The sequence below is a fragment of the Aspergillus alliaceus genome, assembly GCF_009176365.1.
Source record: "Aspergillus alliaceus strain CBS 536.65 unplaced genomic scaffold BDW43scaffold_16, whole genome shotgun sequence".
NCBI lineage: Eukaryota > Fungi > Ascomycota > Eurotiomycetes > Eurotiales > Aspergillaceae > Aspergillus > Aspergillus alliaceus.
The window spans coordinates 284466-301713 of record NW_022474699.1 but is presented as its reverse complement, the minus strand read 5'-3'; the positions used below and the strand labels follow the sequence as shown (position 1 = coordinate 301713).

General features: G+C 46.7%; 5 protein-coding genes across 5 annotated transcripts; 2 read left to right on the top strand and 3 right to left on the bottom strand.

Moving 5' to 3' along the window:
* Window positions 1–1026: 1026 nt before the first annotated feature.
* Window positions 1027–1788, top strand: BDW43DRAFT_299572 (Matrixin-domain-containing protein; the record flags this gene model as incomplete). The annotated part of the gene is made up of 1 exon (XM_032044744.1): window positions 1027–1788. One exon carries the CDS (start codon window positions 1027–1029, stop codon window positions 1786–1788), a length of 762 nt encoding a protein of 253 aa, XP_031901356.1.
* A 4917-nt stretch (window positions 1789–6705) lies between these two features.
* Window positions 6706–7830, bottom strand: BDW43DRAFT_310181 (uncharacterized protein; the record flags this gene model as incomplete). Its single annotated transcript, XM_032046867.1, has 3 exons — window positions 6706–6887; window positions 6945–7414; window positions 7487–7830. The coding sequence occupies 3 exons, from the start codon at window positions 7828–7830 to the stop codon at window positions 6706–6708; spliced, it is 996 nt and encodes a 331-aa protein (XP_031901355.1).
* A 1525-nt stretch (window positions 7831–9355) lies between these two features.
* Window positions 9356–11024, top strand: BDW43DRAFT_299570 (glycoside hydrolase family 75 protein; the record flags this gene model as incomplete). Its single annotated transcript, XM_032044743.1, has 8 exons — window positions 9356–9625; window positions 9680–9745; window positions 9795–9931; window positions 9991–10139; window positions 10200–10427; window positions 10508–10618; window positions 10777–10887; window positions 10951–11024. 8 exons carry the CDS (start codon window positions 9356–9358, stop codon window positions 11022–11024), a joined length of 1146 nt encoding a protein of 381 aa, XP_031901354.1.
* A 356-nt stretch (window positions 11025–11380) lies between these two features.
* Window positions 11381–11828, bottom strand: BDW43DRAFT_310179 (uncharacterized protein; the record flags this gene model as incomplete). The annotated part of the gene is made up of 2 exons (XM_032046865.1): window positions 11381–11622; window positions 11681–11828. The coding sequence occupies 2 exons, from the start codon at window positions 11826–11828 to the stop codon at window positions 11381–11383; spliced, it is 390 nt and encodes a 129-aa protein (XP_031901353.1).
* A 2555-nt stretch (window positions 11829–14383) lies between these two features.
* On the bottom strand, window positions 14384–15640 carry BDW43DRAFT_310178 (F-box protein; the record flags this gene model as incomplete). Its single annotated transcript, XM_032046864.1, has 2 exons — window positions 14384–15564; window positions 15628–15640. 2 exons carry the CDS (start codon window positions 15638–15640, stop codon window positions 14384–14386), a joined length of 1194 nt encoding a protein of 397 aa, XP_031901352.1.
* Window positions 15641–17248: the final 1608 nt, after the last annotated feature.

Sequence of the window (17248 nt, the reverse complement as noted above, 5' to 3'; positions counted from 1 at the left end):
TTGGCGAGGAATTTCAAGAAGAAGATTCACTGCGAAAGTAATGTTTTTCGCGTGTGTTCTTACTTTCACTTAGCAATCAAAGTTTCCACAACTGGTGTTTTATAGTTCGAAAATATGTAATTAAGTTTCACCAATGATATTGTACAGCTGGTGCAGTCACACCGCCGTCTCAGGTTATAAACTCTGAAAAACCAAGGTTTGACCATGGTGAAGTGGAAGACAGAACATCAAAAATGTGGAGGCAGTGGCCTGACTTTCGAACAGGTTTGGGATACTACTATTCAGTCAAAGAGTATTAACAGTACTTCTGTCCTTGGCGGAATTGCAATGCCGCAAGTTCAATCGGGGGTTCAACATACGTACCATTGAGGCACGGAATCTGACTGGGGGAGGCTTTCTCTAATAAGTTTCATCTAGGTCTCGATCATACGTCTGTAATCATAACTTTCGATTTGGCAAGGAATACAATACCAGGGATCTGGTGTAAAGCAAGCAAGTAACAAATCATAAACCTGTTCACAATATAATCTAAGGTTATTCCTTGGTCTAGATCGCATTAGAAAGTGTCACATTTATCTTATCTGGATTGAGAACCAATAATACTACTCATGGTTACCATTTTTCTCTTGAAAACATGAGTAGATCATACACGCCCTCCCCTCTGGGTTATTTACAAACTGGGTTATATGGCAGTATCATTGAGCCTAACTAGGCTTACAAGTCCTTGAATAGGTCTCATGACACAGTCAGGATCGCGTGAAGGCTCTGAGTGGCTATATCTGTTTAAAGCACTGTTGGAACACGTATTCAGGGTTCTTGGGCGCCTAGGATGATGCTAGGTCGAAGAGCTTCGATGATGCAAAGCCTTTAGTATAGCGCCACTGTAAGTTATAAATATAGCTGTTAGCACTGGATACGTCTTCCTGCTATATTGCAACTTGATATCTAAACAAAACTGACTTGTTACAGAAAAACCAGACTTTCAAACTATCTCATATTTTAATTGGAGCCACTTCAAAAGAGGCCATGGCACCCCAAGACTGGAAGGCTCCGGCCGTTGCGGATGCCGATAAGCCAGAGGAAAAGAAAAAAGTCCGAGCATATTTACAGACGCTCGGATATCTGGATATCTCCAAAAGCCCCGATGGCGGATTCTCAGAGGCGGAGGATTATGCTGCCCTCCGTAAGTTCCAACATTTCTACGGACTAAATGATGAAACTGGGTCCTACAACGAGAAAACAAAGCAGGCCATGACAGAGAAGCGCTGTGGTATCCCTGAAAACAATGTAGTTGCAAGTTTCAATACCGGTCCTCCCAAGTGGAACAAACAGGTCATTACTTGGAAACTGAAGAATAAGTCCCGGCATCTGGGACAAGAGAATGCCCGAACACAAATCAGAGACGCGTTTGCTGAATGGCAGAAATACTTCCGATATCCCCAGATAGAGGAGTCGGAAAATGAGGAAGAAGATATCAGTATTGAGTTTGCTGAAACTCATCATGGCGATGGATACCCATTTGATGGCCCTGGGAACGTGCTCGCTCATGCGTTCTTCCCACTTCCTAGCAGTGGCGTGCTGGCTGGTGATATGCATTTTGATGAAGCGGAGCAGTGGACCACCACATTCCTGCGACAGGTGGCTTTGCATGAACTCGGTCATTCACTTGGACTTGACCATTCTAGTGACCCTAATTCAGTCATGTGGCCTTGGTTCAACGGCAAGTCCAAGCTCGAACGTGACGATATTGCGCGGATCCAAACTCTTTATCCCGAGCATACTCTGTGAACCAGACCAGAAAGATTCGACATAATGCCTGGAGCTATAGCGTTACTGATATAGCGTGAATCTGATGCAGACTGTTGTGGGTGCTGTATGTGTGTATTCTTGATTTTGTGTTTTTATCGCGCCAGATGTACTTTGTTAGAAGGGCTTGACAGAATGTTGGATTTCTAAGCTCTCAATAGCAATTCTACGAGGAAGGTGATAAGTCTGATTCATTACAATGAATTCAGCAGAGCACTTGCATATTTGTATTTTAGCATAATTGCTCACGGTGCGTTGCGCGTAGGCGCCGTAGGAAACCCATACAATATCTACAAGCATGGCATTGAGGTTGAAGGGCTGTAATTGGTAAAGCACTAGAGTATAAAGCCACTAGAATAAAAGAATAAATACAACAAAATGTTAGTCTACCTTTGCAATGCTAGCGGACACAAGAAGCCGTTGGTATTAGTAATTTCTTTTCCAGACAAAGCTGTATTACTCTAAGCTAATGCCTGGACACTTGGTCCAGCCTGCCATCTCTCTGAGTGACCTTATCATTCCTGTAATGATCCACGATTTGGTCCAGCTCAGACTTGAGAGATTCGTTCTCAGCCCCGTGGTCTAGAAGAAACTCAACATAGTGAATAAGATTCAAGACTCTCACCATGTAACCGTCAGCTGCACCGCCTCCTCCATCTCGCCTGTACGACGCTGAACGCGAATTTGACCCTATTTTGTTTACAGCCACCGGAAGTGTCCACCCTCAAAGGTATACTGGACCTGTCTCGGGAGTTGCTTTAGTATGAGAACCCCAGATACGGTCCATTGCTCATTCTAATTGCCAGAATGACGGAGTGATGTCCATGTTTGCTGGTTCGGCCTACATCCCGCTTCTTACTACCCCATGGTAACCTACAACCAGCGTTGACTCCCCGAAATGTTACCAAGGACGATGTAGACGATCCTGCAGCTGATATGAGTCCGGGATACCTCTAAAAAGCTCTGAAAGTGTAATAAACTGTTCTTCTCAGCCATATTAAAATTGGTCGTGTTTGAGGTTATGGACATATCGATAATATCTTTACCAGTCATGCGTCAGTGTAATTATTGTGACGGTCGAGTAATAACAGTATAAAATAGAAATAAAACTTCATAATTCCGACTCTCTAGGGCTCTACAGATATAAGAAAATAATAACATCAGCCCGCAATCAGAATGATGTAAGTTATAGAAACTTGAATAGTAATATTATTAGCGGGTGTAACTAGGCCTCTCCATACCCTGCGGGTTACCCGTTGCTGGTTACTCAAAACCCGCAAATTTGAGGGTTCCGCGTTGGGATCAATAACCCGCCGGCGGGTTGTAGGTGATTGCGGGTAACTCGTGAGGATTTTGCGGGCCGGCTTGGGAGGATAGTGCAATAGGATGTATTTAGTTTGTTTTCGGTTGACGTGGTCGTGTTCCTGCAGGTCGCTTAGTAAATATCCAGAGGAGAGACGGTATGGGTAAGGGACCGTCTGGGGTTTATGTGCTGGTTAGTAGGTTGTCAAAGTTGGATGACGATCGACAGGGCTTTCTCTTGGAAGTTAGGGGCGCTCGTTCTCTCTCGTAATGATCAGCATCGCTAGTAAACCACAGGGACTATCGTTGTATGGTAACACATGTAATTTGGGATACCGCAAAAATTTGATCTAGGGGAGATACCACCAGCTTTCCAAAACAGTACGAATATGTTGTCGATCTTGGGAATGGCTTCCTCTCTCGTATACTGCCAGAGGTAAGGGAATACCATCGGACTTTGGGGTATGCCGACGTCTGACACGACAGGCCTTCGAGGGCTATAGACTGTAGGATATAAATATTTCGAGCAGAATGCTCAAATATCCTTACCATTATCAAAACCGTCTCTCAACGAGCATCTGACCAGGTAAATCCCACTCCCCGACAAGATGCAGTTTCTTCCAAAGAACATGCTTAACAAGTTCCACCTACTCTTCTCCGTTTTCTTCTTCCTTAACGCCCTCGTATCTGGTAGTCCCGTCAGCGGCAGCAATGAGATTTCTAATGCAGACACCCTCCCTGAAACCCTTTTGGACTCTAGGGCGGACAAACCGAAGATTACCTACCCTACTAACGAAGAGATAAAGAAAAAATTAAAGCCAGTGGCGGAGGGCAAATCCATTTTTTCTCAGTGCTCAACAGAGAATCAACAGCCATGAACTGGTTCGACGACCGGGGTTATAAGCAACTTGATGCCTTCTACCCTGATATGGACAACTATTGGAAGGCAGGAGACCCAAATAATGATGATTTCAAGAATTTCGTGGATAGAGCCAGCGAGCTGTTTGTGGAGCATGCATCGGGTGAAGTCCATGCCGTCCTTGGCCAATTCAATGATTGTTCCACGTAGGCACGCAAGGAATTTGATGCGTTGAAGAAGAATAAGAAAGTGACGAGAACCATTGAAGTGAGTCCTAAGGACCCCAAGGTTACGAAGGTTATTTGGCCCACAGGAAAGCATGCCGAGGGAGAGCATGCAAAGAGATGCCTTGGAGCAAAAAGTGTTTGGACTGGAACCCTAAGGATGGAAAGCCGCCTTTCCATCATAGGAAGCATTGAAGGAGTATCCGTATCCCCTTGAGCTTCTGCTTAGTCTGAGAAGAAGTCTCCGAACGAGTGGTATTGTTGGCTGGAATCATGCGAGGAGGGACCCACAAGCATATGTGTTCGGACATTGGGTAATATTCTGTTCTATAATCATGTATCTCTTATATAGAAGTATACTGTAACCTGTTGCACAACATATTGTTTCACACTTGCGGAAAACCCAGTGAAATAGAAAAACGATTGTATGCGAGTAAGTAAGTTATCAAAACTATCCGAGCGGATAGGTAAGGCCCTTTATATAGACAAACCCTTACAAAGATTCCCGAGATCCTATAACCCCTTTTTCACTTAAGCAACGATGTAAAAGGCTGAAAAAGGCTTCAAAATCTCTGATATAATTAACAACACTTCAGGATTATTTCACTACCAGGATCAAGTAATCACCCCTTTCAAGGCATACATCCGTCTGGTTGCCTCGTTTTGCACATTCGGACGTCAATATCCCGTACATGCTTCTCTATTCTGCGTGACATAACCCAGAAAGAATGCCAGCAACACATGGTTCCTTGTGAGGAGCAATGTAAGACAAGAGTGCGGACATTCGACCGGATAAATGGCTCGCTTGACATGCCTTAGAGATCAACGCATTCCATCCATTCTGGTCGCCAGATTGGTTGCATTGGTGATCTCGAAAAGCACGTCGACTACCAAGCCCCTTTATAAAAGGTGAGCTAATCGGCAGTTCTCTCGCTTGATCTGCAGTCCATTCATTGGCTTGATATTTTCCTCGGCCACTAAGTCCTCGTTTATCTTCTCAATATCCTTCGTCCCGGCAGAGAGAAGCACTAGGTTACCATGCGGCCAATGAGAAGTCTCTTCTACCTTGGCATTTCCGCTGCCATAGGGACTTTTCTTCATTGCACACTCACTGCTGCAGATATCGACTATGGGAGTTGCCCAAACGACACCGAAGCGGGCTTGAAAATCGGTATTTGGGTCGCGGGTCAAAGCGGCTGGTTGGGGGTAATTCACCATTTGCCACTGACGTATACACTGCCAATGCTAGTCGTTTTATTATCTAGCACTTGCCAATGCGTTTATCAACACGTAGACGAACGATTGCAAAGACAAGCCTCTTTCGCCGTTGAGTGGGTCACTGGTAGCACCACCCAGACGATCAACAACTTGACAGCCCAGACAGTAGATATCAACATAGCCTACCACGAGTTTGCGGAAGAAGTTGAGATTGATGCAAAGATAGCAAAAGGATGTTATATAAAGACAATGATTGGGGTAACCTTTGCTTTGGTGGCTGTGCCGGGTATAAAGAATATTGCCTTGTTACGTCTTCCGAGATCGCTTCTGTATTGGTGGACCTGCAGACAACCCAGCCGGAATCGATGGCTCGGATTATGTTACTTGTACATTTACTAAGCCTGTGGAGAAGATGGTATGACTCGCCCCCTCAGTTAATTCGATAAGTCCGCGACCAATATCAAAGACTCATATTTCTGAGTTCAGATAGGACAGGTACGGGCTAGTGCGCTTGCAATCTATGGTTTACCTACTCACACCATATAGGTTCTATGGGCGACGCCGCATTCGCGTTGGTACCATGAGTATGAGGACTACCTGGTTGGCGCTTTGAAGACAGCAATCTGTTATGGGGAATATACTATTACCGATGGAGGACCCTATAGAACAGTTCAAAGTAGCGATCCAGACTTTATAAGCAACAGAACAATATACAAGGGCAACGAGGACACCCAAATCCCCGACCTTCTCAACCCTGCACACATTCTAGTTAGGGCTGGTTGTGTTAATAACTCCTTTCCCTGAGCTTTTACTAAATGGGCTCTCGGCGACGCCGGTCAGAATCTTATTGCGAATTACGTTCAAGGAGATGGGAAGTATTGTCTTTACAAAGGCTTCCCTACCGATAGCAATGAGACTGATCTTGATTGCCGCTGGTACCTAGGTGAGCAGGACCACGGACTGGCTGTCTTACATGATTTGGGCCGGGAGGAACTGTAGCCAGCGCTGACTTGGATTTAACCATCGATCAGTCGAAATATGTAAGAAAACTCGATTTGAAACAATAGTCTGTTAGGAAACAGCCTTTGAGGGCTTTAACTCTGGTTACGCCTATTTTTATATAAATACATGTAAGACTACCGTAGAGTAAAAGTAATTTAAATTATACGCACATCATAAGCGGGAAAGTCTAGTATATATTGATCGTTGCTCTAGTTTCCCTAGATCCTAATCATACATTTACATTACCCCTGATAGTCGTGAGTCTATGTCTACCAATCTAACTTTCACTCCGCTTCAAACGGAGGCGCAGGCTCCGTTAATGCAGGCAAGCTCATCAGAGCAGTCGTCGTGGGAGCTGCACTTGTCACCAAGACAGTGACCCTCCCATGAGCAAGGCACGGCTCCATCAACAGTGCACTTGCCGCTAATGCATGCAAGCTCATCAGAGCAGTCATCATGGGTGGAGCAGGATGCACCTATAATGTCTAAGTTAATATATATCAAAACAATCAATGATAAAAAAAGACACATACCCTCGCAGTGACCCTCCCAGGCGCAAGTAGGAGTAGGAGTAGGAGTGGGGGGAGTAGTATCGGTAGGCTTAGGAGAAGAACCCAGGCCAGCAGCCTCCTTGACGTCGTCAAGGGTAGTTCCAATCTGGACGTTGTATACATAAGTATCGATCTGGACAGCCTCACCGCGGTAAGCGCCGAACTTGGGCTCGGCACGGCCGGGGAATGTGTTCGCGTTCAGTCTAGTGCTTCCGGAGTTGAACTTCTGCTGTTCACCATCGAAGTACAGCTCAACCCATCCGGGTCTGGAGGTATTGATGACGATTCCAATAGAGTAGGTAGTGTCTGTATTTACGGTCTTGGACCACTGAGTCACGCGCCCCGTGCTTGCGGAGGCTTGGTACCGGAAGTTCAAGTTGCCGCCCTTGAACTCCAGGGAGAGAGGGATGTTTGCACCGCCCTTCTCGGGGCTGTTGGCTGCATATTCCTTGCTTTATTGAGGGTCAGAATTTGAAGGCCAGCCTTTTTTTTTTTTTTTGGAAGGTAGAATGAAGAAAACTTACAACTGCCAGATCATCAAACTTTGTTCAATTGTTCCCAGAGAGAACTTGTACCCGATGTAGTAAGTCTTATCGACCGTGATCTGGTTCGGCAAGGAATGGTACTCCGTACGGATATAATCCTTCTTGCGGTGGAAGTGCAGTGCAGGAGCGCCTTTGGGGTCCTTGTCCAACTTGATGTAAAGATCCTTCGAATTCTCACTTTGCGGGGCGTTACGCTCCGCTTCGAGATTACGCATACCCAAGACAGAGGGATCATCACCGCGAGCGGCAGAAAAATCCACAAGGCTCTTGGAAAGAGCTGGCTGAAGGGACGCCAGAAGAGCGAAGAATTTGTAGAGCTGCATGGTGAATTGGTAGGAAGTCTGTGGTAGTCTACAGGGGCTCTCGGGTCTTCATGTTTCCGGGTCATACACTAGGTTTTATATGCATCTCAGATAGCTTAGGTTTCTACCGTCGTCTCCAATTCAATTCCCGCAGCATCGCTACCGAGGCTCTTATGAATGCCCAAATTGCCGAAATTCTCAGTTTATCCCCTCAAGAACTCAGCTGACCGTCAAGAGGAGAATTTTGCCAAGTCAAAAAAGAGTAATAAGGTGTCCTTCTCATGCAGGCTAAGACCTGACTATTAGAAGCGACCTGCAATGTAACCTCGTGTCGTAAAATATGGCACGTTCTTTGTCCAGCCCGCAAATGGACCCAATTAGTGGCCTTCGAGAATCTGCAGAAAAATGAGCTGTCGGCTTCTAGGGTAACGCAGCGTCACATGATGCATTAGATAAGCGAAGTTCCCGCGTTCCTGCATTTCATATGCAGGAATCCATTAATCCAACGTTAAATTCTGTAATTTTCGTAATACCTGGAGGTATCTGACCCTGTTGTTTCAGCATGGCGATTGTGGAATATCTACTGCTACAGACTTCTTCTGAATTCGGCAATTGCTCTCCCTTCGCGGCGCAGTTCATGAGGCCTCCGCTCTGAAACTCCACATCTTGCCAATTGACCCTTCATGTTGCGCCGCTTAACATTAGTGTCGGGTCCAGACCCCCTGAGTAAAGCCCGGTATTCCTTTAGTCCCTTTCTGCCTTCTGCCTATTCGGGGTCATCCCACGAGTTCCTACATCAGTCTAATTCGACGCTATGGCCTCACTGCGCGTGCAGATATTACTAGCACATTCTAAGGGTCCGGGAAAATGGGTCGAGGTGTGTACAACAAGAACACGCCCTCGCCATTTTATTCTCCGACAATCATGTTGCACAACCATTGATTGATCATATCAGGGATTTCCGACGGTAGTCGTGTGAAGCCTTCCCTTATCACGACTTAATCGGAAATGGCATCCGGCTGATCTGGACCGCACTAGTCATGCGGAACCAACTTTGGGTAGACGATTCCCCAAGTGTGGAGTCTACTCTCCGGAAACCCGCCGACAGACTATAGATGGTTCCCCATTCTGCAACCTAAGAAGCACAATTCAAGCACATTCGTATGATCCGCCACCACACTAGCGGTCCGCATGCTCGATCCTCGAAGCATGACAGGACAACCAACTGAAACAAACTATCCTCAGCGGCTAGTGGCGTAGAAAATCTTACTGGCGAACACCAAGAACAATGGATTTGACAAGTCAACTATCACTAGGCCTATCATATACCCCTATACCTGGTGGGAAACGGCTGGGAAATTTGGCTGTGCTACCTGAAACGAACTTAGAGTTATCTGACAAAGGGATCTCCTCTTAGAGTATAGACAGTTCTCTGGGAATCTACGCATCTATAAACGCAGCATGCCGCACCTTTCGCACCTTTCTATGGCTCTCTTACATCCAAATCCTCAGTATCACATCCCTGTTGAGTAAGGACACATTCAATATGTCTGTCAAGAACTTCGCTAGCCAACTCGTCCTGTCCCTTGCCGTCGCTGGTGCGGCTATGGGTCAGAATGTAGAGGGACCCGAGTTCAACAAGCCAGATGCAGGCACCCCGGGCAAGTTCTTTGCGGCTTCGAGCTCTCTACCTGTTGCTGCTATTCAGCAAGCAGCTGCTAAGGCCAGCGTTGTGCCTGATCGCGCTACATACCCTATCAGCCCAGACTCCAAAGTGAAATCCACTATCCACAGCGACTGGGCCAAGTTCAGCGAGGTATGTATCATGCAACCCTGTTAGAAGTCGTCAATGACTAATTGCACTGTATAGGGCGCCTCCTTCTCCTGGGTGGCTGATATGGACGTTGACTGTGATGGCCTTAACCATGGGTGCAATGTAATGCCCTCGTGAGACTACGTCTTTTAATATCCCCTAACAAACGCAGGGCAACCCCGATGGCCAAGAGAACACCAACTGGGGTGCACTATCCGCCTATGAGGTGCCCTTCATCGTCATCCCCGACCATTTCCTTCAAGCAAACAAGGGCGCCCTCAAGGGCAACAACGTCGCTGCCGTGATCTGGTAAGCCCGCGAAGCCATACGCCTTTCCACTTCCCGATCCTACTAACACACCACCTCAGCAACGGTAAGATGTACTACGGTATCCTCGGCGACTCCAACGGAGACGATCCACAGGTCACCGGCGAAGCCTCCTGGGTCATGGCCAGAACCTGTTTCCCCGAGGAAAACCTGAGCGGTAACAAGGGCCACACCGCCTCCGATGTCACCTGTACGTTCCTCTCCCAACTGCCCACTCAAACAAAGCATGATCACTAACAAAACAGCATAGACATCGTCTTCACAGGCGACAACGCCGTTCTCCCCAGCAGCGCCCTCAACAAGCACTACATCACCAACTTCGACACCCTCCGCTCAATGGGTGACAAGCTCGTGAGCGCGCTCGCTTCCAAGCTCGGCCTCTCCGGCGGCGGCGGCACCAACCCCCCGACAACTATGACAACCACAACTATCACCCCCCAGCCAACAGGTTCCTGCTCCTGGCCTGGACACTGCGCCGGTGAGGACCGCAACAAGTCCCCTACGGACTCAAACTCCGACGAAGAATGAATAACTACTCTCACAACGTGGAAAATAAAGGTGCCAGCTGCTCCACCAACGACGACTGCTCCGACGAACTTGCCTGCAAGAACGGAAAATGCACCACCGGTGGGGACGCAGAGACCTGTACCTGGGAAGGACACTGCAAGGGTAAGCGAATAACAAAACGCGTGAAAAAAAAGAAGCAAGCATAAAGACTTGTGGATTTTCTTTCTCTCCTTTCTTTCCTATCCTTTTCGTTCCTTTCCTTACATGTGATTTCATTTCGGGGCTAAATTTCTCTTATTTTCTCTTTTTTTTCTTTTCAGGGGCTTCTTGCTCGAGCAACGATGGCTGCTCGGATGAACTTGCTTGCATCAGCGGTGTATGCTCTATTGATAGCGGGGCCAAGCCCTGTTCTTGGGAAGGCCATTGTCAGGGTATGTTTGGGGATTTGTACTAGTTTTATGGTGCGGGTAATCTAAAACTAGGTTTCTTTTTAGGTGCTTCTTGCTCTACGGACGATGATTGCTCTGATGAGTTGGCTTGTCGGAGCGGAAAATGCTCTTCCACGTAAGGGATTCTCGTGTCAGGGACGGAGAAGAAGGCTTGTCACACGAAGGAAGAGACGGGGTGTTTCATAATATGTGAGGAGAAAACTTAATATGGCCTATATATAGATATAGAGCTTAGGGTTAGAGATACAGGTGGTAGAGTCCTGGATGTAACCCTCGTGTGGCTAGGGTTGGGTTTGTGTGGGGAAGGCTTGTGGATGTGACTATATGCGTAAAGTGTATGATATGTGTATATAGCACAATGTGGATACCAGCTACTTGCTAGCTGAGTATATGTTCATACTTTTTAAGGAAAGAGGAAATATTTTAACTCCATGACCCATTCGCAGGTCCAAAGTACCCGATATCCGGCATTTGTTTATAAGATACGCCGTCGCCATCGGCTGTGCTCAAGTATACTGTGTTTCCCCACCAGTTGGGAAGAACTGCACCGGGGTACGAGACGCAGATGATGATGATCCCGCTGGGGGCGACGCCCAGTGTCAAGGGCTGCCGCGAGGATGTAGTTGTATTTGGTCCACCAGGCGAAGAAGTGGCGTTTGATAAAGTAGTTGAAGACGAAGTTTACCAGAGCCCAGCTGGAGTATTTTATTCCCGTTGCTATGGTGAATTAGTTGCACATGCGCTCTCGTCGAGAATGGAGGATGAGAGGACCAACCTGGAGGGACATTGGCTGTTCCAGTGAAGATCAGGGGCCATTTGACGTATTTCCAGTATTGTTTCTTAGTGAGCTTGTACGGAGCGTAGGTAATGAGAGGAGCAATAGTACCGAGCCAGAAGAAATGGAGAAGAGAAGAGTAGATCATCCCGACAGAGTAGAGATGCCGAAGGCCGGCAAGGCCCCAGATAACCGAGGACGAGTAAACAGTTCTGCCATTCGGACAGGAAACCCCGTCTTGCTGGTCTGAAGAACAGACTTCTGATATGTGCTCGAGTATCCAGATGGTGATGCCAGCCTGAGTTAGATCTCCAAGTATAGTAGCTAGGCCCTGGGCCTACAAACACATTTCGCGGAGGGCTAGGATATAACCCCATAACATTCGATTGGAGTCAAGTCGCGTATAATACGGACCCCCTTCTTTCGCCGTCATGGACCGCAGTGAATGTTTTTGCCAGCTTCGCAGCTTCTTCTGGATTGTCGTACCGGGTAATACTATACCAACACGTGGTTTACGGCCTATCTCCCGTTGATGACTGGCGATGTGTATGACAGAAACGAGGCGGTTTATGACACCGACCGTGTTGTAAGCGCACAGAACACACTGGACATTGAATCATGTAAAAGCTATTCCCCTCCATACCTTGGGACCACATTTGCATTCGTCTATGGGCTGTCCTTCGCCTCGATCACCGGTGTCTTAACCCACATCGGCGTCTGGCATGGTAAAGATACCTGGACTGCATTCAAAGGCAAAAATAGGCTAGATGTCCACGTCCAATTGATGAAAAAATACAAAAGAGTACCATACGAAGCCAGCAGCAGTCACGTATAAGAAAAAGCGTCAACGGGATATTCTCCAGCCGTCAAGCGACGGAATCTGCGCGTGAATGGAGGGCCTCCAGCATAGCGCAACTGGACAAGACCTGCGGCCAGATAATACCGGCTAGCTCGACAAGCCATGGAGCTGCCATTCCAGCAACACCAAACCCTAGTAACTGCGCGCATAAGAAAACTAAACAGAGAATCCCGCTTTGAGGCCGAAGTTCTAAAACTTGGGGCCTGCTGCCTGGATGATACTAGTTGAGTCGGCGCTTCCGTAACCGAATGTCACATTGCTCAGGATCACAATCATTACATGTTCCTTAATGTTGAAATGACCGTCTAGATTCAGACAGAAAGACCCTAGTGGGCACAGTCTGATTGTTATCCGAGGCATCACCTTGGCAAGGATAACACCACATGGATAGGCCAGCAACTCTGCGACCAGCGAAATGATGTGCACGGAGGGATAACGGTGAAATAACATCTTGAAAGGTAAGAAATATTCACTCCTCCGAAGGAGCACTGATAAGGACTACTAATAGATCCTGGGACCTAATATGAAACTTTTCCTAGAGTGGAAACAGTTAAACCGGCTATCTCCAGTACCTTATCAAGGGACTAGTGTAGCCCTACTCCCGCCTTCAGGTCGCTTTTCCTTAGGAACTCCTGAATATCTTGCAGAGGTATAGATTGTCTATTATCATGACACTGTATTGCAGAGCCCTAAGGGCTGCTTGGCAGTCGCCGTCCATCCATGGAAGGATTACCTCCACATCGAATGCCAAGGGTGTGGGGAAGAATCCAACAGTCAATCAGATGCTTAATGGATTATTTCACCTTACATTCGATAAGCAAAGCCGCCCCACGCCTGACCAAATTTAGGCTAAGCTCATAGTGGTGCTGAGGGTATCCTTTATTGTGGTATTCTTATCGTACAGGGGAGACCAATAGAAGGAGGATCAATTTAGTGAACATGGGGCCGGGACATCCTGGTCATGCATAGTATGAGCCGCCAGGTTCGAATATATATTTCGAAGGGCAGAGTGTTAAGAACTTTTAGAGGTTAACCATAGGCTTATGATGCCGTAGAGAAAAGCAAAATCAATGAAATGATACTGAAATGGAAACATAACTATCCATAAAAGATTATCTTTATTCGGGGTTGTTGTTCTTTGTCCTGTTGGTCACTGCAACACTGGCAGGGAGGGTCTTGTCATTTTGACAGTATATATCTGTGGTATATATAATTTGTTAAGATCAGTCCAGATATTGCATTTTTCTTTTTGCTTAGTTGGTACAGCAAACAACTACTGATCATAACGTCCGCGGTTTAAAGCCGCGCGGAGGTAGGCTTTTATTTTTGCTCCTTTAGAATCGGCCCTCCTCACTCTGTTCTTCCCCTCGTGTAGTTGAGTGCCAGATTCATAAAATAAAAGTATTAAATTAAACTAACAATAATAATAATTTTCGAACACAAGGCGATCCTAGCTATAGAAACAAGGCCGATATCCTCATCCGTCCATTTTGCCTACCATTGATATCGCGCCACCGCTTTGTGTGATATATTGGCCTCATGGTTATATAATATCGCCGATCACACGCAATATTCCCTCTAAAATGTCCATAGGAGATGAATAGATGCGAATAGCTTCACTTTATGTTCACTCGAATAGAACACTGCCTGGGGGGAATAATGGTATTTACTTAGTGCCACTGCTATTCTATCGACTTGGTCCTGCAGTAACCTCATTAACTTCCACTGAAATTTGTCTGATACATTCCCAGGTTGAAACCCATTGCAAGTAAACCCACCAATAAACACTACTCGAATACCTCACTCTGTATCCGACTCGAAGTCTCATAGATAAAACCACAGTCTCAATCCTCTAGAGATGTCTCTAGCAGTGCGTCCAACACCAATGCCATAGAAGGCCCGTGATATGACACAGACATGTTCTTCCGGAAGCCCCGAAATCGTCTACTGCCTAGCTTGAAATTCGCCGCTTCCGCGGTCTCGGCAAGGGGATTCTCAAGGGACGGAAAATGTAGGATGGTTTTCGGGCCTGTGCTCAACCAAGACAAGGTAAGATCATCTAGCAAGGAGAATTGAGGAAGCTCATCGAGAAGATCGATCCAGCTACCATTGACCAGTTGGAGATGCTCAAGTTTGAGGGAACGCAAGGTGCGGCGCGAAAAGCGGAGGAATGTAAGAAGATGATCACATTTCATTTCAACGGCGTTGATAAACCTAAGCTCTCGCAGCTCAGATCCTGGGTCGGTCGCGAGACGGGCCATGAGAAGCTGTGCCTTGACGCTGTAGTCGAAGCCGATCTCCAGCGATTTGAGGTTCGGAGCAAGGGCGATAAGTTTGACGACCCATTGTGCGACTTTATCCGGGATCAGGTTGTGGTCAAACCTGAGCTTTTCGATGTGAGCCCATGCGTTGATGAAGGCCGGTTCTTCTAGGAGCGGCAAGTGCAGACGACGCCCGTCCACATTGTTGAAGGCGAATATGTTCATCCCCGGCTGGGAGAAGACAGAGAATGATTTGACTGCGATGCCTGCTTCAGCAATAATACTTAGGATGATTGTTATGCTGTCGGTGGGACCGAAGGGGAGGTCCTTTGCTCTTTCCCAGGCATAGTTGAGCTGAACTACAAATGACTTGCAGTTGACCATGGAAAGCAGCGCGCGCCGTAACCACCGAGCACCCAGTTGTTGTCCCACATTCATCACACCCGAATCGTCTCTTGTCCAAGCTAAACCGGTGCCCATCTGGACAGTTGGAAGTTGCGCAATGAAAAGAACATGGACATAATCCCTCAAACGGCTGTCGTCCGCTAGCTCGACAAGTCGCTGTAGGCCATACGCATTGAGGTCGGTGCGTATGGTATGAAGAACCGTACATCCAAAGCGGTGTAAAGTCTTATTGTAGAGATGCACGCAGGTCAGTCGCATATTGCACAGGCTCAGCCCCCTAGGGTCCAGTAAACTGGCAATCTGTTCGACTAGCTCTTCAGGTAGGATGGAAAGTCGGCCGTTTTCGTTCTTGCGGGGCGCTTTCACGATAGTTAGGCAGTTATATTATGTAGTTCTTTCTGGATGTTGAGAGGGTCACATACTAAAGCTTGCCATATTTTCCATGTTTATTGAATCTTTCTTTGCTTTGGATGAGTAGGTTCAAAGGGGAATTTCAGAACGCGTCACGAATAGGTTGTGAAGCAAAGAAACACAAGCACGGAGAGTCTGCACAAAAGTGGTTACCACTCACTGGCAGTAAAATATCCAGTATATTCCGCCTTGCGGCATAATTTCTTTGTTCTGATCCCGCCTAGTTAAACTACTTTGTCATTTACAGTGACTTCACTTGAACACATCTCTGAAACTACATTACAACTGGATATAGACCGTAGAAGCTGAGGCAGGATTTTATGCCTCACTTTGCCAACATAAGGACTTACAAAACCAGAATGACGTAAAGGTCCTTGTATACCTTCAAGCCTTCACAACGTCATCCCATCTCTTGGCTGGCAAGGGACCTATTGTTGTGGTTCATACTATTGGTTCCACAATGTTTAGCGACATGCGTCCAAGCGCACGACGTGCATCATAACATCACTAAAAATAAAGCCTCTTTATGGTTCTACAGGGCCTTACTAATCCACTGAAATACAGGATAGACCTCAAACTGACTACAATAAGAATGTACCTGATAGTATCTCCGCCGCCGAAATGGATTTGATGCATGCTACTAATACCCTTGTACTTCTAGCCATAGGAGATTCTACCACTGCCTTCGTGATAGCGGGAATTTCAAAAGAGGTGTTGAGTATACAAAACAAAACAGTAGTCTGTTGTGGGGCGTGTTAGAATGAGCTGATATTAGGTGGGTGTTGAAATAATTACTCTTCCCATGCCCTACAAGAATTCACCTTTACCCATCTTATAGTGGGCCTTACAGGAGTTACACCACCGGTCCCCACCAGTTGTTTTTTCCTTTGTACGGTGGAAGAACACTGTCTTTGAAATGTATTTGTCAACTTGACTAGCGAGAAAACCTTCACTGTGTACAACATAGGCTTGCGAATGTTGCATTCTCATTGCCTTTATATGTTTGGTTATAGGGGGTAAGCCTAAATTACCAGGGTCTATTCACCTCAAAGCTCAGAGGTTCCTCGAGGAAAAGGTCTGGGACCTTTGCTGATGCTATGTATGTACTCTATACCGACACGGACGGTTCTTAAAAGGTCGGTTGATTTGAATCTGAGGTTTCGCCCACTTCCCCATTAGTTCGCCAGGCAATTCAGTGCTCAATCCTGCAGTCCGGTTCGAGTTTCCTTGCCCTGGCGGACTCAGAAAGGTTCGAAGCCTTCCCCATAATCCCTAAGACACCTCACCCCGTGCACCATGAACTGCTTGTTCTCGACTAGGACTGGGCGGTTGTTGTCTTCTTGAGGTGTATCCCACCTTCCTGGGTGACCCTATTGAAAAAGGGATCAGAGAAAATTGCTGTGGAAGATTGTGAAGCACCGACCACTACACTTTTCCTTGGCTTAACGGACTTAACGCAAATTTTACACTGAAAAGAGTACCCAAAAGTGACATGTTTCATCACACTATATTTAGACCCCAGTAGTACCTCTTAGCTCTAGCCATCGGGGCCATGCTAGAATTTCCTTCTCACTGATTCGTCCGAATTGAATCTCCCCGATTGAGTGGCGTCAAGTGTAGCGTTGAATCATT